This window comes from Cyprinus carpio, chromosome A14 (assembly GCF_018340385.1).
Source record: "Cyprinus carpio isolate SPL01 chromosome A14, ASM1834038v1, whole genome shotgun sequence".
In the NCBI taxonomy this organism is placed as follows: Eukaryota; Metazoa; Chordata; class Actinopteri; order Cypriniformes; family Cyprinidae; genus Cyprinus; species Cyprinus carpio.
In genome coordinates this window covers 10242816-10264804 of record NC_056585.1, presented here as the reverse complement: position 1 = coordinate 10264804, position 21989 = coordinate 10242816, and the positions used below count along the sequence as shown (strand labels likewise).

Here is a 21989-nt window from a genome sequence, read left to right as displayed (position 1 = left end):
GACTTAATGAGAAAATCTATGACCATTTGAATGCAGCGGGTTCAGCGCTAGAATACAAATGACAAGCTTTTTGTCTCTTTCTCTTCCAGGGAGACACATTTCAGCACATTCAGGACATTGTGTCATCTCTGCTGAGGACGATAAACTGCACAGTCATCACGATGGGCCGAGAACACACTCTCATCGTGAGTTTAAACCACCTGATCCTTTCCATTCATTGTCCTTTTCGCTCTTTAAAGTCAAATGTCACTCTTAGTTAATGATGGAAACAAAGGCCCGATCTGGTATTTTGAGGTTTACTATCACCAGACCAGAAACATTTATTGCATTAAAATACACAATTTTATTGATGTCATCTTAAATATCTCATTTACAAACAAGGAAGAAGAAGTGCATTGTGGGAAATGTAGTCTTAGACTATCAGAATATTGGCGTATAAAAATACATTGATTATAATAAGTGCATTGTGGGAAATGTAGTCTTAGACTATATATATATATATATATTTTTTTTTTTTTTTTTTTCAAATCTGGACATGAGTACAGGACAGATATGGAGCGGAAGACGTGCGTTTGAACCAGTGTGTGTGTTTTAGTACTCTAGGAAGCAAAACGTGTTTATCTGCATGTGAGAAGGTGTGAATGATAGAGAAAAATATATCAGTGTTTGTGAATTCATTAATCTTATAATGGATCTTAACATCGAAGCTACATGTCTGTGAGAACATCAAACATTTACACTTTAAATTCATTAATATGTGTTTGTGAGGAAATTAGCGGTTGCATCCATATTGCATTAATGGGACATTCATGTCATGGTGAAATTACCATAATTACCAGTTATTAAAACCTGCCCATGTTTTTGTCAAACTCACAAATTACAAATCAGAAACTTACAATTCAGTGAAAACTCTGGCTAAAAATGGCAGCAGACAAACAACAGCTGCTGTACCTTTACACATATATTATCTTTACTATTGTTTTATTATAGCTGATGTTTCCAGATGCACATTCACTGAGATTATGGAGGTAAATGAATTTTAGTGATTAGTATTATTATTATTTTTTATTACTTTCATCATGAATAAAGCTGCACATGCAGCCATAGTGTTATGCAGCAATTTCATTAATTCTGGCATTGAGTGTTGCCACAGAAATAAATAATTCCTGATTCTAAGAAACTGAACAATTCTGAATAGAATCTCTTTTATTTATTATGGTAATTTCGATCAGACATGAACGTAGCAATAGAAGCCATTCGCATACATTTAAAAGTGGCCCAAGGGTACCGAAAGTGATACGTTTGTTGAAAATGTAACTTTTAATTTGACACATCATCTTACAAATGCATGTTTATGTATTCGACCAACTAAAAAATGGCGCAGATGTAATACGAGAATGTTTGGTATGAACAGCCCCTTTAGTCACACTTTCCCTCTTGTTTTTGCTTTTAGAATAACATTATAACTTGAAAATGTTACAACTTAAAAATTTTGAATTCTGTACTTCAATCTTTAATACATTTAAATTCTGTTCCAAAACCTAGTGAGCTGCCTGTTCTCTAAATAGGCAGCATCCGTACTGAAACAGAGTGACTGATTGCTTCCAGTCGATTGATTCCAATTAAAGGAATGGTTCACCAAATGAAAATTTGCTAAAAATGTAGTCACCCTCAGGCCATTCAAGATGTAGATTGTGTTTGTTCATGGGAACAGATTTGGAGAAATGTAGCATTACATCACTTGTTCACCATGAATGGGTGCCGTGAGAATGAACAAACAGCTGATAAAAGCATCACAAAAATCCACAAGTAATTCACACCATTCCAGTCCATCAATTAACATCTTGTGAAGTGAAAATGTGGATGTTTGTAAGAAATCAATCCATGGCTTCAAACCATTGTTTCCCGGCTAAAAACAACAGTCCATAATCCATAATATTGCTTCCTCCAGTGAACAAGTCATCTCATCTGGATCAGAAGAGAAATATGCGCAGATCACTGTTTTCGAGCGAACACAGCCCAAAACAGTTCTAAACAGTTATGTGGGTGTATTCTGATGGGTGTATTCTTCAGGGGATGGACTTTTTCACTGGAGAAAGCTTATTATAGATTATTGCCAGAACCAGAGGCTGGAAGTTAAAAAACATCTTAATGATAGATTTGTTTTTCAGAAACACACAGCTTTTCTCTTCACAATACATTAATCAATGGACTGGAGTGTTGTGAATTACTTGTGTATTAATGTGATGTATTTATCACTCTCATTCTGACGGCACCCATTCACTGCAGAGGATCCACTGGTGAGCAAGAGATGTAATGCTACATTTCTCCAAATCTGTTTACATGAGAAAAAAACAAAAAACAAAAAAACCCTCATCTATATCGACTGAGGGTGAGTTAATTTTCAGCAAATTTCAATTTTTGGGTGAACGATTCATTTAAACAGTAAGTGTAACTATTTTGTTACCATTAAGGACAATGCAGAGTGGTTGTATCTTATGAGACGGCCCATTTTGGAACTGCCTTTGCATGGGGAGCTCAACTACCGGTTACTTAAAATGCTGTGTATGTAGGCAGATCACTAGGTTTGGCAACAGAGCATTAGACATTCATTAGTCGGGGACGAAAGCCATCCACACCCAAAGGTCAGAGAACGGTGATGAGGAGATGAGACAGAGAATCTCCATCAGGATAACACTCCGTCCGTCAGCGCAGAGGAATATCGACTGCATTCCGCCTCTGTCAGACACTATGAAGGGGATTTATTGACTGGTTAGACATGAGGTCTTGTGGGTCTCCTTGGGTTTTAAATTGTCCTCAAGTTTTCAGGATGGCAGATGAGCTTTGGTTCAGCCTGGGCTTTGAGAATTTCGTCACAATGGAACAAGTATTTCAAAGCATAATCTGTTCAGTAGGAGCAACGTTTTAACAAATCCTCTATGCTGGACTGTATTATGGAGCATGTGGTCCAAAAGTTGTATTTTCTGACATTCTCTATGACAGCGGTAATGCTGGTGGCATTTTCCATGAATGCCAACGAAAGTAATTATACAATCTAAGCCGCGGTAGATCTCCATGGAGATGGTTCTCTACAGCCACCAGAAACACTTCTTTCGCAGTTTCTTGACGCGGCTCTTGGTTCGAGGTTGTATGTGGGCGGGCTTTGGGGCGGGGGTGGGAACATCGTACTCTGTTTCATCCAAGGCTTCCAGAATGCTTTGAAATTGTCCCTCCTGCACTCGGAAGTCGTGCTCCACACTAGAAATACAGAACTAGATATTAGGGTAAAACTAAATATAAAAATAAATAGTATTAATTATGCAATGAGAGATTAAAGGAATAGTTTTCTCAAAAATTCTAAAGAAAATAATATTTGCTTTTTTTTTCTTCCAAATATAATTTGTTTTTAAGTTTGTCTGTAAGCACTGAACACATAGCATGAACAAAAATAATATCATAGTACATTTCTCGCAGTCATATCACGTTAGATTATTTCTGACTGATTATTCAGTTTCACTCAGAAATATGTCAGAATTACAGAAGTTACATGCTCTGTGAATGTAATTTCTTGTTGGTTTTAAGATCATAATAATGCATGCTGCAAGTTGCAAATATAGGATACTTTAAAACATATGGAAACAAGATAGTAATTTTCATAATACTGAAGTTGTGTTATTGAGAAATAATTTCTATAATTAGCAGTAATTACAACTAAAAATTTGATATCTTGTTTCTGTGAATAAAGTGTGTGATTGAAGTAAGAGAGAAAGGAAAACAAAAACACCCTTTTCATCTGGCAGATCATTCATCCGGAAATAGAAATGAACATTAATACAATATGACATGTCAAAATAACAAAGAAAACTAAAGACAAACTGAAACATAAACGGAGAAACATTCCTCAAAGTCTTTCTGTGTTTCTCGCTCTCTGTTTGCTTCTGCTCAGTCCGTCATTTATCTCATTTTCTTACAAGTTTCACAGCGCAGCAGTTGGGTTCTGGATGTAAAAGTCTCAATCATTTATTTCCATAGAAAGATTGATTTTTAATGATAATGTATAAACCTTTCAAGAGACACTGACTGTGAGCTCTGAAGTTAAATCACTGTAGCTGCTCTGCTCTGGGACTTTTTTTAAATAATGTTTAATAGCCAAAATCACACAATTTCAGAGACCTACCATATGTTTTAGAAAGAAGTCTCTATTGCTCACCAAGGCTGCATTTATTTGATTAAAAATACAGTAAAAACAGTAAAACTGTGAAATAATTTTAAATAAATTGAAATATATTTTTATTTAAATATATATATATATTAAAATATATTAATTCCTGTGAACAAAGCTGAATTTTCAGCATCATTACTCTAGTCTTCAGTGTCATATGATTCTTCAGAAATCATTTTAATATTCTGTTTTGCTGCTCAAGAAATATTTCTGATTATCTTCATATTATTGTGGAAACAGTGATACATTTTTTTTTATCCTTTATTCAGGATTCTTTGATAGCAAGTTCAAAAGAGCAGCATTTATTTGAATTATTTTATAACATTATAAATGTCTTTACTTTCATGTTTGATAATGCATCCTTGCTGACTAAAAATATTAATTTCTTTCTTAAAAAAAAAAAAAGCTTACTGACAACACCAACTTAAAATTGTCATTCACAGTGCTTCATGAGTTTAAATGCACAGTCTTTGAAATCAATGCAATTTTCAATTTTCAATATTTTTTTTTTTTGTAATATTTTGTAATATAAGTTCGTAATATTTTTTCTTTATCTCTGAGCTGGTTGGTTTGGGTCAAGTATTTAAAGCTCTTTATGATGAGTTATTATTTTATTTTATTTTTTAAATCCCAGTGCATAAATGAATGAGACAAATACTTCTGGAGCCAAGGTTGCTGAGATGAACTATTATGACAACTGCATCAAACTGACCATTTCATCTGACTGCAGTCTAGCAGCATGTGTGTGTGTGTGTGAGGGGTTATGCCCTCTATTTACAGTTTAACCACAGTCCTGCCTGCAATTTCCCAGCAACTATGTGAGTTAGAGAGAAATAGAGAAAAAGGGAATGTGATGAGCAAAAGATGGAGGTAAAGGGATGAGAGAACAATACAGATTGACAGAGAATATACTGAAGGTTAACAAACCCCATAATGACGGACAGAGATAAACGAAGTGTGTTCACCAACAGCTTGTTGTAGGACATTGTATAGAAAATACACCCGTCCTACAGGGATTTTGCTATTGCATTTCTTTTCTAAATCATTATATTATTTCACAGTGAATTGCATTTGGGCATCTTACAACTGCTTTGCCTAGTGAATAGTGATGTTTGTTATTGCTTTTACTGTATCTGTTTAATATGGAAGCTTTTTTTCCGCTACAGAAAAAATAAAAAAAAAAAAAAAAAATAAATAAATAAATAAATAAAGGAAACTGTGACATTTTATAAAACAATAAAAAAAATTTTTGTCATAGTTTAGAATTGCAAGATATAAACTTCAAAAAGTCGGAATTATGAGAACTGAAAATTCTTACTTTTTTCTCGCAATTCTAAGCTGACATCTCACATTTTGGAGTTTACATCTCACAATTCTGAGTTTATATCATACATTTCTGGTGTTTTGTTTCTGCCACAAAAAAAAAAAAATAAACTTTTTTTTTTTTTTTAAGTTTTTAAAGACTTTTTATCTTAAAATTCTGACTTTTTCTATGAAAACTTAGTCAACATTTCACAATATTTGTTCCCGCAATTCTGACTTTATAGCTTACAATTCTGACATTATTTCTCATAATTCTGCCTTTTTTATCTTGCGATTCAGATTTTTCTCAGAATTGCAAAAGTCCAAATTGTGAGATAAGAAATGACCATGGCGAAAACAAGCTTACCATCTGCAGTATACAGCACAGACTGTATATGATGATGCTCAGTTGAGATTAAAAGTGATGCTAAGTGTCACACAATAGCAGTAAAGCATCGATGATGCAGCATTTCACAAGCAGAACTGAAACCTTAATCTCAAACTCTTCTTTTGTTGCCATGCAGGCACTGCTGTTTTCTTCAGGAAATGCAAATTTAGTTATTTCTGTAATGCATTTGAAACTCAACAGTTTTTGCCAGCTGTAAATCTGTTTTTTAGTGTTGCTGTCATTTCAGAGGGCGTCATTTGTCACTAGAAATTGCTAGGTGATGTCTCTTATTTGCATATCCAGATGACACATTTACATGTATATGATCAGTGCACCATGCAAATTCATTTTTTTTTTTTTTTTTTTTTTTTTTTTTTTTTTTTTTTTAGCAGTTCAATTGATTATGCTTTTTTTTCTGTCATCAGTATTGTTTGCATCGCTTTTATTATTGGTCAAACTCTGTGTTAGTGAGACCTTTAACTCTTTGTCATGTAACGTTTGTGAAGATGTATGTCAAAGACAAAAATATAAAGCCATAAATGATTCATTGAGAGGGTCATAGAGACTCTTTTGACTCTGTCTAGTAACTGCAGAGCAACCTCCTGAGGTTTGCATGGGCAAAGAAAACGTTGAAGAAAAGTGTGCATTTCTGTATTTTAAAGAGCACTATAACCAAGCCAATCTCAACATTTCTTCATCCCTAGAGGATGAGACATCAAGACAGGGAGAAAGAGAGAGATAAAGAAGTATGGAAGCAGAATTTGTGATGAACGGATCTTTTGAGGGAAGGGAGTTCACTCAGTCAGAAAGCTCAAAGCTGGAGTATGCTCTTTCAGACATGGAGAAATCTTAATCATCAATACTATTTTCCAGAAATCATGAGTCAAAGGAAATCTTGCACTATAAATCACACTGCATTCATGAGCACAAACCCAAAGGTTTTTTTTTTTTTTTTTTTCTTAGATGTTGCTCTGGAGTCTTAAAGATGGCTTAAAATCCAGAGTTTTGTAGCTTTTAGACCATTTATTTTAGCTTTGAGATCATGTTTATGCTAGTGTACTCTGAAAAGTTGACAAAATTTCATTTTTAGCATATACGCACAGAGCTTTCACGGGTTTGGAACGACATGGAAAGTGATTAATGTCAAAATTTTCATTTTGGGATTGAGTATTCCTTTAAGATACCATTTTTTTTTTTTTTTTTTTTTTTTTTTTTATGAAACCTTAAACTTAATGCTTATTGCATTTGAAATGAGCCAAGTCATTTAGGATATAGTTTAAGTGTCCATAAAAAAAGATGCATGAATGCATAAACTAATGAATGAATGCATGCATGAATGAATTCATAAACATAACCTAATGAATGAACGGATGCAGGAATACACAAATGCATGAACAAACATATAAATGTATGAATGAAAGCATAAATGCGTAAGCAAATAAATGAATGCATGAACACATTAGCAAATGAATGAATCCATGAACGAATGCATGCACACCTGAATGCATGCATGAACAAATATATGCATGCATGAACAAATTAATAAACACATGAACAAATTTATGAACATAAGCAAATGAATGAGTCCATGAACGAATGCATGCACACCCAAATGCATGCATGAACAAATTTATCCATGCATGAACAAATATATGCATGCACAAACAAATTAATAAACACATGAACAAATTTATGAACACAAACAAATGATTGAATGCATGAACGAACACATTAATGAATGAACACATGAAAGCATGAATGCATGATTGAATGCATGAACTCATAAGCAAATTAATAAATGCATGCGTGTACAAATATATGTATGCATGATCAAATGAATGAATGTGTGAATGAAAGAAAAGATGAATGCATGAACAGATGAACGCATGCATTAAAGAAACTTGTCAAGCCTACTGTGCATTTCACATGAGGAGCACTATTTGTATGACACAGAGTTTCTGCCTATCCAAATCAGTTACATAGGATGTTGCCTTAGAAGGAAGCTGCCTATGGAGACAGCGAAGCACCTTGATAGCATTTGGAACAGAACCTGTGTGTGTATGTGTTCCTGGCTTTGTCAGACTGTATTGTCATGAGATTAAACTTCAATGGGAAATCCATCTCTCTTAATTGATTCCTGTGGCTTTACCTCAGTGTGAGTGCTGGAAACATGCATTATAGTGCGATTAGCTCTTCATAGTATGGGAATAATGATCCTGTTTATCCCAACAAGAAAAAAGGTAGGGAGATAATAGAGTCGAGGGAATTTCATCCAGCGCTAGCTGAACGTGTGTGTGTTTGTGTCACAAGGGGGAAATATCGCACAGGTTCCCAGTTTTCTCTGGCTTTATAATATGTGTGTGTGTGTGTGTGTGTGTCCCTATGGGCTTCATTACGGTTGAATGGGAGCTTGAGCTCAGGGTCCCTCGATTATAACAAACATACAAACCAACTGACTCTAATAAATACATCACACACCTACAAAAACACACTCACATCTTAAATGCCTGCTTAAAGATTTCTCCTTTTTATCTGAGGCAAGTGTAACCCTAACTATGATAAATATTAATAATGATGATGCTTGATTTAAACAATCTGTTTCTTCTGCAAAGAGTAGATGCTCATAGGTTTCTATTGTCCGTTGGATGTTTTGATCTGCTATAGGATATTGATGCAACTCTTAAATTATTGGTATGGTCTCCTAGTGAATTTCTGTTTATAATATTTTAAATGGGTCATGGAAAATGGACTTTCTTGTTTTTTTGAGTAGAATGTTAACCCTGTGAAGCCTACTGTATAATATCTAATACACAAATAAGGCCTCTAAATGATCATCATGACCAAAACGTCGCTGTTAAACCTGTTCCACTCAATCTACTACATGCCTTCTGTCGTCTTTGATAGTTTAGGTATTTTAGCAAGTAAAAGTTCGAGTATAATTGCACAAACGTCTACCTTCAGCTCATGCTTCACGTGTCTATTTGCTGTGAAATCTTTGCTCATTTTTAATAAATTAAAATTTATTAGAATAACTTTTATGTTGTTAGTAATATTTCAAGTTGAACACTTACTGGACTGAAGCGGCTTAGCTTTGCTTGATAATTTTTTTGAAAAATCACGAGTATCAGATATGGTCATCAGGCTTTTGAGGAACATTTGTTAATCTCTCAATCATCATCGTCTGGCATTGCATTATATGTTTTGATCATAAACTAAGCATTTAAATATCATCTCACTAAGACATATTACTGGAGATATAGAATGGCGAATGATATTTATATAATTTTAATTTTATATATTTTTTTATAAAGATCTCATTTATTTACATTAGAAGCATCAGAGTTTCATCACTTTTTGTTCATATAAATATCAGAATCTGCACCAAATTGCTTATTTTTGTTTCTCTGAATAAAACTGAGCTGTTTTTCTCCATATTCTTACTATATCATACTATATGAGCCATAAAAACCTGATCAAATATGATAGTCAACAAATATTTTATGTAAAGGATCAACTAACTGTTCCAATTCAAAATTTATATATGTATTTCATTAGTCAGGCTTTACAGGGTTAAATTCTATGTAGACCAAGTCTGACATTCACAGTACAAGACTCTGATGGAGCAAATTCTGGTCTTATGTTTTTAATAGTTGGTCTATAGTATGTACAGTACATATGCATCAGACTGATGTCTCAGATGTTGCATTGCATCTCTCTGCATGAGTGTTGCATTTTTAACATGGCTTTTAGACTCCTGTGTTCTGCTCTATTCAGGCATCGTCGACCTGTTTTTTTTAGCACAGCGTGTCCTGTGTGACACCCGCTAATGCTCCCTGTGCAGTGTTGAGAGCTGTTGCTGAAAGTCTGAAGAGTCACAGTGTAAAGTGAGGTTTTTTCAGCCTCTAACCGACATAATAGCAAAAACACCACTCAAAAAAAAATAAAATAAATAAAATTCACAAAATTAAAGAAGGCTCCATTTTGGCATTTTTGCATGTGGTTGTTACTGGGATTTGATTAGTGTGGAATGCTTGATGATGATAAAAGTCATGCAATTAATGTGTTTTCATGTTTGACTTTATGGTACCGTTTTCATTGTTAATGTGAAGGTTAGCCTTTTACAACGGAGGTAATTTGCTTTGCATATAGTACAGTAGCAAAATCAGCCTGTTTAATTGTAAGGCTTGGACAGGGAGGAAAATGGTCATAAAAGGCAAAAATATGACATGAATGACATAAGTGGACTGCTGTACTCATGTTACCTGTATATGATGCAGGCTGTTTTCTGGCAGGTTGAGCAGTTGTTGATGTCCTGGCCTGTTCTGTAAGAACAACGGCTGAAAAAACAAAAAAGTATGAGGATCGGCGCACACACACACACACACACACACACACACACACACACACACACTCACACACACACTCACACACACACACACACACACACACACACACACACACACACACTTTTACACATGTGAAACATGCACACAGAGCATTGAGTTAGAGGTCTGTTCTTTTCCATCCCACTACCACCCACAATGATTTTCTTCCTACACACGTCTGCATTTTTGTTTATTTCCAGGTATTACAAAAAGAAGTGTCTTCTTTTCAATAATATCACAGATGCTTTATTTTAGCCTGTGCTTTCATTGTTAAAGATTTTGTTATTAAGCTTCAGTCCAGTTTGTGTGTATTTATATTTATATTATGAATTTTATCTTTTTGTTTTTCCATTGAACGATTGCTTTCTCATGAATTGAAAGTGCTGGAAATGTTGTTCCAGACCTATTTTGTAATGCAAATACGTATCTGCATATAGAAACTTGTATAGAGTTTTTCTACATCTCAGAAATTTTGTCCTGTGTCACAACAAATAAAATCAAGGCCAGCGGGAATCCCACAGGCATACAGACCTCTATTGAATGTCCTTGAATATGTAATGAAAATGAACACTTTAAAACATACAACACAGTCAGTTTCCTGATCGATCCTGACAGATCTGAGCTTTCAATCAAAGCAGAGTTCTGATGAAACCATGTGTGTGTGGATGGAGGAGAACAAAGAGAGGAAAACTCTTAAGAGATTAAGAGAAAGGGTGTAAATGCGTTAGGAGGTGTAGCAGTGACGATGAGACAGAAATAAGACATCAGATGTGTGTGTGAGAGAGAGAGAGAGAGAGAGAGAGAGAGAGAGAGAGAGAGAGAGAGTCTGGGAGTGGTAGGGGGTCGATGTCCCATTGATGATCAAGATTCCCGAGGCATTGCCGCAGGATGCATCAGTTACCAGGGGAATTATGGTAGGATGGAAGTGTGGAATCACAAATCAAACACTCTTTCATGAACTCCAGAGCCTTAATCTCTCACTCTCACTCACCCTTCTCTCATTGCTTTGTTCCTCTCCAGGTCCTGAATGACATTGAGAAGGACTTTGATCTTTTCCTGATTATACAGCAGGTTTTCTTCTACATTCTGCAGCAGTCCATGTAGAACGCCAGGTGCACCATTGCATTGTGGGATATCATCTGTTGGAGGTGGATGAGTGTCTTTAGAGTCCGTTTCCGTCTCAGTTTCAGGTTCTGGTGGAGGGGTGGGCGGGGGTTGTGGTTTAGGCCCCGCCCCTGAGCCAATCAGAAGCTCTGGAGGTGCTGGTTTACATTTGACTTGTATTGGTTTCAAGTCTTGCTTGGGTGGAGGAGTGGGTGTGGCTTGGGACTCACAGCCAATCGGTTTAAACGTGGCGGATTTGTGCTTTTGCGTGGTCGTACACTTGTTCTTTGTGTCTTGCGATGCATGTTGTGTGGTTGATTCTGTTTTGACTCGTATTTGCGTGTGTTGCGTTGTTAAGTCGTTTTTGGCCTTTTCAGACTGTGTAAATGCTTCTGTTTTTGGATCTTTTTTGTGGGATTGTAAGGGGGTGGAGCATGCATTTTGCATTGTGTGATTGGGAATTTGCGCGTACGTTGGCTGTGCAACCGTGGAGTTTTGTTTCTGCAAGCCAGGCGAACAGCCTTTCCTCGGCGGAGGCGGAAGCGTCATGCTCGCTTGAACCTGACTGGCTGCACGTTTGCGACAAGCAGGTGTTATGCAGGGTGGGGCTTGAGACTGCCTCCGCCCACAGCTGGCACACAGTCTGGGTGATGACGTCATCATGCGACATGGGCGAGGGGGCGTGGTGTATGAGCTGGCGGCCGGCCTGGATGCCTCTCCTTTCAGCAACTGACCTCGCCTACATTCATGTGTCATTGTTTGACTCTGACGTCTCGCTTCCTCAGACTCCACCCCTTCACTGCAAACTCCGCCCACCACCTCAGACGCAACAATACTTCCATTAACATACCGAGGGGTTCTTTTTAAACTCCCTCTTGGCCTGAATTGGTTTGGATTGGCTTTGATTTGACAGTACACCTCACTCTCCTGGGACGTCCTGTCCTGTGCAACATGGTTCCTGGACGCCGCCTTGACAACGTGCCCTCCGTTAACTTCAAAACGCCTCGCCCGATCCAGCGACATGGTTTCGGCAGTTGGTCCGTTGGACGTACTGACCATTTGAGTCTTCTTCTTCAATGATGGAAGTGAGCGGAGGCCTGGCGACGTTTGGACACCAACACTGCACAAAGGGCCCCATTTTTGAGACAGGACGGCCCGCCCACCAGCTAGAGGCACTTCTAGAGCTGGCACTGCATTGGACGTGTCAGCTGCCCTTCTGCCCATAACCTCTGCTGATTGGCTCAGCCCCCTGAGGAGGAACTGTAGGAGGTGTAGCCTTTGTTTGTAAGCATACTATCTAAAACAAAGATAATTATTCCATGGTGTGTTTTGGGAAATTTTATTCCACAGCATTAGAAATAATCGCATTGGTCAGAAATCCATTTTTCACGTCAGTGTAGGTGTTAATCCAGTGTCACTTTGTCTCCAAGTTTGTCGTGTACCTGACTGAGAAAGAAAAAAGATGTGTGTAAAATACATTAGACTGAATGAGCATGTGCTGCAGCTTTTTAAAGGTAGGGTATGTATTTTTTTCAAAAACTGAGTCAGGCCGAGTACCAAAACAAACTCGTAGCCAGTCAGCAGTAAGGTTGACTGGCTACATGTCTACTAATGATGGGGACGAGGGAGCACTCAGGGACCACGGAACGGACATTAGCCGAGCCGAGCGATGACAGAGAGATAGAGATGGTGATTAAAAAACAAAAGAGGTAAACGTTTGCAGAACAAAAGAAGGCTTACGAATAGGCAAGACCATTGTAAATTTCGGATCAGCTTTCCAGCACCGGAGAGAACTCAAGGAGCAGGAAGGCCTGCGATCGGACACCGAGGCTGCTTTGTTTCTTCTCGATAGGCGAGTAACATTGGTTTTGCTTTGTTTCACAGAACTAATATTTGCTGGCTTTTGCTTGAATATGCTCGTGTGTCATGTTTGCTTGTTTGTTCTTTCAGTCAGTCATATTGTCATTCCCTTCAGCTATGATAAACACACTATAAGCCTGGAGCGTCTAAACCTCCTCCACTGCCTGTTTCAACCATCAGCTCCCAAAGTCTGTCTGAAAAGAAAGATAATATGTTAAATACAGCAGACAATAATACAGCAGATTCCATAATCGTTGCCTGGGTTGCGTACGTATGTGTGGGGCGGAGCTATCAAAATAGTGGCGAGACCCTTTTGGGGTAGGGGCGTGTTTGTTCTGGTGATTTGAAACATCAACATTGGCTACCAGAAATCACTTACCCCACCTTTAAGCTACTCAGAAAGCAGTTAAAGGGATGGTTCACACACAAAAGAAGAATGTTGGTAACCAAACAGTTGACGGTAGCATTAACTTCCGTAGTATGGAAATACAAATACTGTGGAAGTCAATGGCTACCGTCAACTGTTTGATTACTAACACTCTACAAATATCTTCTTTTGTGCTCAACAGTGCTCAATGGAAAATCATACAGGTTCGGAACAACCTCAATAGATTATTGACTGAGTTCATTTGACTGTAAAGCTGTGTGTGCAATATGTGTCAAAACCATTTATCATTATAATACTGGTTGGAAAGAGCAGCTTGTTACTTGTTTTTTTTTTTTTTTTTTTTGAAAACATCTAAACTTTTGAATAGTAACCACAACGAGTTTCCAACACGTGTATGTCTCTAATCAAGAATGCTAGTCAACAGGAGAAAGCAGAGAGACACTCTTAAAGTTCACGTCCATCTTATGCTCAGAGACTCCAATAACCCAACACGACTATTACGAATATTAAAAAGGGTTAACAAAATCCCCCATATGTCACATGCAGCTGATTAAAGTCTCGCTCTCTCTCGATGGTTCTCTTCCTGAAGGGCCTATTATTATCACTATTCCTCTGTAATCTCTTCCTCATCTTAAGTGTTCATCTTCCTTTCTTTTGCTCTTTGATAAGCTCTCTGTGTGTCTTGTAGTTCATATCTTGTTCTCTGTTAAGCTTCTTTTCTTTTATGAGACCGCCTCAAAGCTGCCTGTCTCCTCTGACCCAGACACTGTGTGTGTGTTACTTGCACTTTCTATGAATAGGGAACAAAATAGGGCTATTTATTACTTAAGTATTATTATTTTCAGCAAATGGTCAGGTAAAAGAGGTTCTTAGCCCCAGGGTTATTATAGTTAACAAAATAAATAAATAAATAAAAACCATAAAATAAACGTTAACTGAAATAATATATAAATAAATATTTAATTAAATAAATGCATTTGAAATAAATATTTCAGCTAGTTGTCAAGGCAACATTTCTTATTTTAATATAGTTTAACTTTAACTAAAACTTTAATGGAAATAAATATTTAATAAAAAGTAGATAGATAAACTTAACTGTACTTTAATTTAAATTTTCTGTTTTGTTCTGCATCGTTAAGAACTAACGCTATAAAAAAGTAAGTTTATATGCATGTTAAATCACTACTGAAATGTACTTTAAGTTTTAGAAAAAAATATAAAGTCTCTTGAAATAACATTAACCACAGACCTTATATGACTTATTTAAAAGTTACTCTTAAATCCAAAACTGCTTATGAAAAGCCATTATAGATTAGTTAGAAGAGGGACAGTCCAGAATAACCCTTAATAGACCAATATTTGATGCTTTTAAAATTACCTACTTTTCATGAAATTTAAGTTTCTTACACTGAAGGACATAGTGTAGAATCTACATTGAAAAAAATATAACTGAGAAATTGCTAGTAAATTTCACAAAGAAATTACAAAGAAATCAAGTAACACATTTTAATTAAATTAAATGTGAAATTTACAGATTTTTTTCTTGTAAAATGCATTCCAATCATCTTTTGATTTAAAAAATAAATAAATAAATAAATAACACTGTAAATAATAGTTTGTTTATTTAATTCTTTAGCATTGTGGAAAGTACTTTGTGTGTGTGTGTGTGTGTGTGTGTGTGTGTGTGTGTGTGTGTGTGTGTGTGTGTGTGTGTGTGTGTGTGTGTGTGTGAGAGAGAGAGAGAGAGAGAGAGAGAGAAGAGTATTGTTGGTCAAAAATGCTAATGACCCCTATTAGCCTCAAACAGATGAACATTATCATACAACACTACTCATTTATTTCATGCACACACACACACACACACACACACACACACACACACACACACACACACACACACACACACACACACACACACACACACACACACACACACACACACACACAGGCCTAATAAAGAACAAAGTGTCTGTGTTTAATTAAGTGAGTAACTGAAGTTAGTTTGGAATATTTGACTGAACATGTGCAGTTCTTCCTGCGTCCCAGCCGTTACGTTCATTAAGATTGTTTTCGTAAACTGTTAGAGACATCTGAAGCCAAATCTCCTCCTCTCTTCTTTCATGTCTGCCGTCTCTGAATCCTCTGGAGCGGGTGAGTGTGGGCTGCAGGACGGCTCTTTGCTCTGTGATGTGTTTAGAAGAATTAAGATTCATTGATCTGCTGGATTTGACACTTTTTGACCTTGGATTGGATCAGATAACAAGTTTTTTTTTTTTTTTTTTTAAGAAATTTGTGTTTGACTAACGTACAATTTTAAAATATATTTTTTTGTGTAATATTAAAAAAAAAACAATTATGAAAAGAAGTTAGTATTTAACTAACAGTGTATATTTTTACATTTTGCAAAGGAAATCTAGATTTCCCATCATGCTTTGAAAAGACTTTATTAGGAGAGAGAATATTTATAACTAGGTGTTTTGTGTGAGTGTGTTTTTGAACAAAATTAAATGGAGAAGATCTGTTAGTGTCTGTTAGTATTTAATGCTATTGCCAATGGCTTCTGCAATAACTAATAGTTTTTGTTTGTTTGTTTGTTTGTTTGTTTGTTTGTTTTACAGTGTAGTTTTTTATAGTGTCATCTGATACATCATTATGGTATGGCCACAGTGCTTTTCTGTAAGGGCACCTTGTCTTCACACACACACACACACACACAAACACACACACACACACACACACACACACACACACACACACACACACACACACACACACACACACACACACACACACACACACACACACACACACACTCAAGCACTCCTTGAGTATTGTGTTCTTGAGGTCTCTTGTTGATCTTTGTTACGGTTCATCAGGACACAGCTACTGTAGATGTTCCACTTTAATCACACACACACCATTCACCCAGCACACACACACCACACACACACACACACACACACACACACACACACACACACACACACACACACACACACACACACACTGAGAGTAGATCTCTTCATCAACTCCGGTCAAGCCCTGTACTCCTTCTCTCTCTTCTCTTTCACACTCTGTTACTCCTGACTTTGATTTTGTCTTTCTGAGCCTCTCTTGTGTCATCATTCACACACACACACACACACACACACACACACACACACACACACACACACACACACACACACACACACACACACACACACACACACACACACACACACTTCATCTAATACTCTCTGGCATCTGTGTGTGCATCGTTCGAATATTCAGGAGCCGCAGATGCAGCGTCCCGTAACCACACTGTCCTGAAAACACACACACACCTTCCAAAAAATTATGCTTTTGTCAAACCTGCCACTGGAGCAAAGAAAGTATGTTTACTGGCCATAAATATTTACTCAGACATAAAACCATATTTTGCCTGATATATTTTTGCTGAACTTATATCAGAAATATATTAGGAAGCTGAACTGGAATGACAGGAAGAGAAATTTACTGAATAGTAATTCAAAGAAATTCATCACAGGTGATGCGTTCAGGGAAATGAAGTGTTCTATCTATCTATCTATCTATCTATCTATCTATCTATCTATCTATCTATCTATCTATCTATCTATCTATCTGTCTGTCTGTCTGTCTGTCTGTCTGTCTGTCTGTCTGTCTGTCTGTCTGTCTATCTTTTTACATACTTAATGTTTTATGTATTGTTCTATTGTATTGTTCTTCTGACATTCTTTTTCTAAATCTTAAAAATATTGAGGGTTTTAAAACTTTTTTCTAAATGTTTTTCTTGACAATCTTTGCTTTTATTGCTAAAATGCATTAAGATTCTTTTTATTTCAATTCATTTTAATTCTGCTTCTGCATTCTGTTTGCAACTGCGATTCCATTTTAATTCAAAGTTTTTGAATTGGATTTGTAACACGTTCTCAGTTCAGTTCTGAATGATGCTCAACCTTACCTCACAACTAGATCTTATAGTGGTAGGAGGTATAGTCCTGAAGGTATTGAGCTCATTGCTTCAGTGAATGGTCATCTAGTTGCTACTTAATTTTTTTTTTTTTTTTACTTAACAAAGCTGAAGTTTTATTAGGAATTGTCATTTTGAACCCCGTGTGCACAGAAATTAATCAAAACAACAAACAACAGGCAGGATAAGCATAAAGAGAGAGTCAAGATGGATCCGGTGTGTCGGTTTTAATGAAAGATGTAGTTTATAAAGTATATCTTCATTCTGTGCAGTGACTCCCAGCAGACAGTCGTCTGTTCATTATCTAGAGCCTTTAACTGCTTTCAGTGGGATCTAATGAGATTTGAAGAAATTTTCAAATCTTTTTTCCAAAATTCCAATAAAAACAATTACATCAAACATGCTCTTTTTTAACTCCTTTTTGTGATGATTTGATTGGTTTGGCTGGCAGTTCATGCTTTCCAGTGGTATGATGTAATTCAGTGCATCAAACTGAACAAAGCTCTGGGAGACGTTACAAAGCAAGATACAGACAAGTGTGTTTAAGCCTCTGATATACAATATTAACCAGTCAGAGCATACAGCACCTCTGAGATGCACTGAGAGAGGAAAACGCTGCGAGTTATATTACACACATAATTCATACAGACACATGTACTGTAACACACACACACACACACACACACACACACACACACACACACACACAGAAACTGCATGTTCTAGGGCATTGTCGTGGGTTGCTAGGTTGTTCTGGGTGGTTGCTGAGGCACTGTTAGAGAGTTGCTAGGTTGTTCTTCATGGTTGCCAGGGAGTTACAAGTGCATTGTTAGAGGGTTGTTAATTTGTTTTGGGTGGTTGCCAGGGAGTTGCTATGGCATTAGTAGGAGGTTGCTAGGGCATTCTGGGTGGTTGCCAAGGAGTTGCTGGGCTATCCTGGTGGGTGTCAGGGAGTTGCAAGTGTATTGTTATAAGTTTTGTTCAGAGTGGTTGCTAGAGAGTTTCTAGGGCATTGTTAGGGGGAGATTGCAAATGTGTCTGGGTGGTTGCCAGGCAGTTGCTAGGGTACTTTTAGAAGTGTTGGCATTAGTAGGAGGTTGCTAGGACATTCTGGGTGGTTGCCAAGGAGTTGCTGGGATGTTCTGGGTGTTGTCAGGGAGTTGCTATACACTGTTAGAAGGGTTGTTCAGTGTGGTTCCTAGAGAGTTTCTAGGACATTGTTAGGGGGTTGCAAGTGTGTTCTGGGTAGTTGCCAGGGAGTTGCTGTGGCATTGTTAGGAGGTTGCTAAGCTGTTTGAGCTGGTTGCTGGGGTGTTTTGGGTGGTTGCCAGTAAGTTACTTGGCCATTGAAGGGTTGCTTGGTTGTACTGGGTGGTTACCAGGGTGTTGTTAGGCTGTGTTGCTAGGGTATTTTGGGTGGTTGCCAGGAAATTGCTAGGGCATTTTTAGAGAATTTCTAGATTGTTCTCTATGGTTTCCAGGTTGTTGCTATTGCATTGTTAGAAGATTGCTAAGTTGTTTTGGGTAGTTGTCACAGTGTTCAGGGAGGTAAGAGCACAAACTCTACAGGACGACAAAGACACTTAACTTTAACACTGAGTTCTAGAGGTCTGTTGAAATAGTATGCCTAATAATGATACTTGACTTACTAAACAGCACTAGTAAACCAACAAAAGCACATGCAAAGATGGTTTCATTGAGCCTCAATGCAGTCTACTGAACTTGTGTGTGTTTAGAACTGGTCATGTGATTAGTGTGTTTAGCAATCAGATGTGTGTGTGTGTGCGTGCGCCTGTGAGAGTATCAGGGTAGCTTAAAAGATTTATCAGCTTAAAAAGAAAACAGCTTTAAAAAAAAAAAAAACTGTGTGAGAGAGAGAGGGAGTGTGCATTTGTCTGCAGAAGGACACAAACGTGCTGACATTTGTGTCTTCACCTCTTTTGGAGGATGACACATTTTTTCTCAAACTCATTTAATTTTATACAGTCTTCTCTGAGTAAATCGCAAAATCATGTCCAGGTCACATTTTATCCTAAAATCAAAGGAAAATAATTTATTTATTTTAAAATTATTATTTTTTAGGACCATTAATCCCCTAAATTCTCATTACTGTAATGCATTCAGACATTTCACTTGTGAGTTTTTATGTTTCTCATTATTATCAACGATGATTCTCATTAGATTTTGTTGTTGTTGTTGTTTTTTTAAAATCAAAAATACAGTAAAAACAGCAATATTGTTAAATAGTTTTACAATTCAAAATAACTGTTTTCTATGTGAATATATTTTAAAATATAATTTATTCCTCTGATGCAAAACTGACTTTTCAGCATCATTACAACATTTCAGCATCATCCAGTCTTTAGTGTCATGTGATCATGATCCTTTAGAAATCATTTTTTATTTTTTAAAAAGGGTTCTTTGAAAGTTTAAAAGAACAGCATTTATTCAAAATATGAATCTTTCAGAGCATTATAAGTAAGGGATAATGTACATCCAACCGGTTGTTCTCACAGAATAAACCCCAACTGAGTGTTTAGGACCCCAACACGTCTACTTGCCACATAAGTAAATAATTAGATGCAAAATATTGATTTGAGTTGAAATTTTTGAACACAAAGCTTCCGTGAAGACAGCAGTTGTGAGCAAGTGGCAAATTCAAACTAAACAGACATTTAAGGGAAAGGGTGCAGGCAAACCACGCATTACACAACATTTCACCACAAAATAATTAAGGCAATAAAAGAATTAAGATGAAAATGTTTTAAAACCTTACTAGTTTGTTAGTTCTCTTATAATCCATTACAAAACAATCATAGCAAAATGGCTGCAACTGGGTTTGTATGAAACGAGAGAGAGTCCATGATAATTAAACAGTTGTACACCATTTTGAATCAAGTTTTAATGTCTTATTAGCTAAACAAACGCAGAGCTTCCACCAAGAACAAAAATAGTTCAAGCAAGAGTACAGCGCCGACTGCTGTTACCCGGCTGAGCCTGTGTTATTAGCTTTTACAGGTTGATATCCAGGGATAACATAGCTCGGAATGTCGCGATTGACCAATCAGAATCAAATATTCCACAGAGCCATGTAATAAATGTCTTTACTGTCACTTTTGATCAATTTCATGCATCTCTGTTGAATAAAAAATTCTTAAAAAGAAAAAAAAAATCTCCAGACCCCAAAATATCAGATCCCAAACTTTTGATAAATATATATTTTTCAAGCTTCTTGTCCTGTTTTTTTTTTTATTATTATTTGTTTGTTTGTTCATTCATTTATATCACTACAACAAATTCTATCAAGACACAAAGATTTTACAATCTGAATAATAATTGATGTCATTAAGAATGGGATTGTTGTGCATTACAGTAATGAGAATTTGATGTTAATGTAATTTACTATTTATTTAATTATAAAAAAAAAACTTATAAAGTGACAATAAAAAAAAAATAAATAAAATAAAAAAAAACTTAAAATCTAGACTTAATTTCATCATGTCAGACATTTCTTACTCTTTCCCTTTGATTCTGAGGTGAAATATGAGCTGGACATCATCTTGACAGGTGTCTGGAGATTCACCTCATTCAGAGGTTCAGGCCCATCTCTTTAATACCCGTCTGTCTCCTGTCTTTCTGTTCATTTGTCTCTTCTCCTCTTTCTTCTGCTGTCACTGTCTATTTGTTTTCTTGTCTTTCGTCCATCCCTCTCTTTGGTGTTTATCTCTTGCTGACTGTCTGTCTGTCTGTTTTACTTTTTGACTTACATCCCTTATTCATATTGTGTTCAAGTGTGTGTGTCGTGTGTCTCACTGTTTCTCAGTGTTTTCATCTGTGTTTAGATTTCTTCAGCATGAAATCAATTTTGAGACATATTTTTTCTGAATCACTCTCACACACACACACACACACACACACACACACACACACACACACACACACACACACACACACACACACACACACACACACACACTTAATTTAGATGTTATCATTAAGTTAACACTTTTTGCAGTGCAGTGAAAGTCACTGGCATTCATTGTTGTTTGACTCCCAAAATTCTCCAAAATACCTTCTTTTATGTTCCACAGAAGAAAGTAAGTCACACAGGTTTGGAACGACATGTGTGAGTCAATACATTTACATTTAGACATGACATTTAGATGTGTACACTGTCATTTTTTTTTTTTTTGTGTTAATAAAATAATTGGAGTATTTCTTTCTTTCTTTTTCTTTCTTTCTTTCTTTCTTTTTCTTTCTTTCTTTTATTCTTTTTCTTTCTTTCTTTCTTTCTTTTTCTTTCTTTCTTTCTTTCTTTCTTTCTTTCTTTCTTTTGTAATTATTTGTAACATTTTTTTACTTAAAAT

General features: G+C 36.4%; 2 protein-coding genes across 4 annotated transcripts in view; one reads left to right on the top strand and one right to left on the bottom strand.

The window, feature by feature from the left end:
• Window positions 1-21989, top strand: part of LOC109101972 (dedicator of cytokinesis protein 2) — a 92836-nt gene that overhangs the window by 44442 nt on the left and 26405 nt on the right. For both annotated transcript variants that reach the window (XM_042769863.1, XM_042769862.1), the window contains exon 26: window positions 90-185. In XM_042769863.1, coding sequence (XP_042625797.1) covers window positions 90-185 — 96 coding nt within the window. The remainder of the gene's footprint in view (window positions 1-89; window positions 186-21989) is intronic.
• Window positions 2309-21989, bottom strand: part of LOC109101658 (INSYN2B protein-like) — a 20739-nt gene continuing 1058 nt past the window's right edge. Inside the window, exons 2-5 of one of the 2 annotated variants that reach the window (XR_006161612.1) lie at window positions 11289-12847; window positions 10175-10249; window positions 4935-5036; window positions 3176-3258 (exon numbers count right to left, since the gene is read on the bottom strand). Coding sequence is in view for 1 of the 2 variants with exons in the window: in XM_019115053.2 (XP_018970598.1) it covers window positions 3090-3258; window positions 10175-10249; window positions 11289-12625 (1581 nt within the window). In the remaining variant the exon portion in view is untranslated. Of the gene's footprint in view, window positions 3259-4934; window positions 5037-10174; window positions 10250-11288; window positions 12848-21989 lie in introns of both variants that reach the window. The other variant, XM_019115053.2, reaches the window with a different exon arrangement.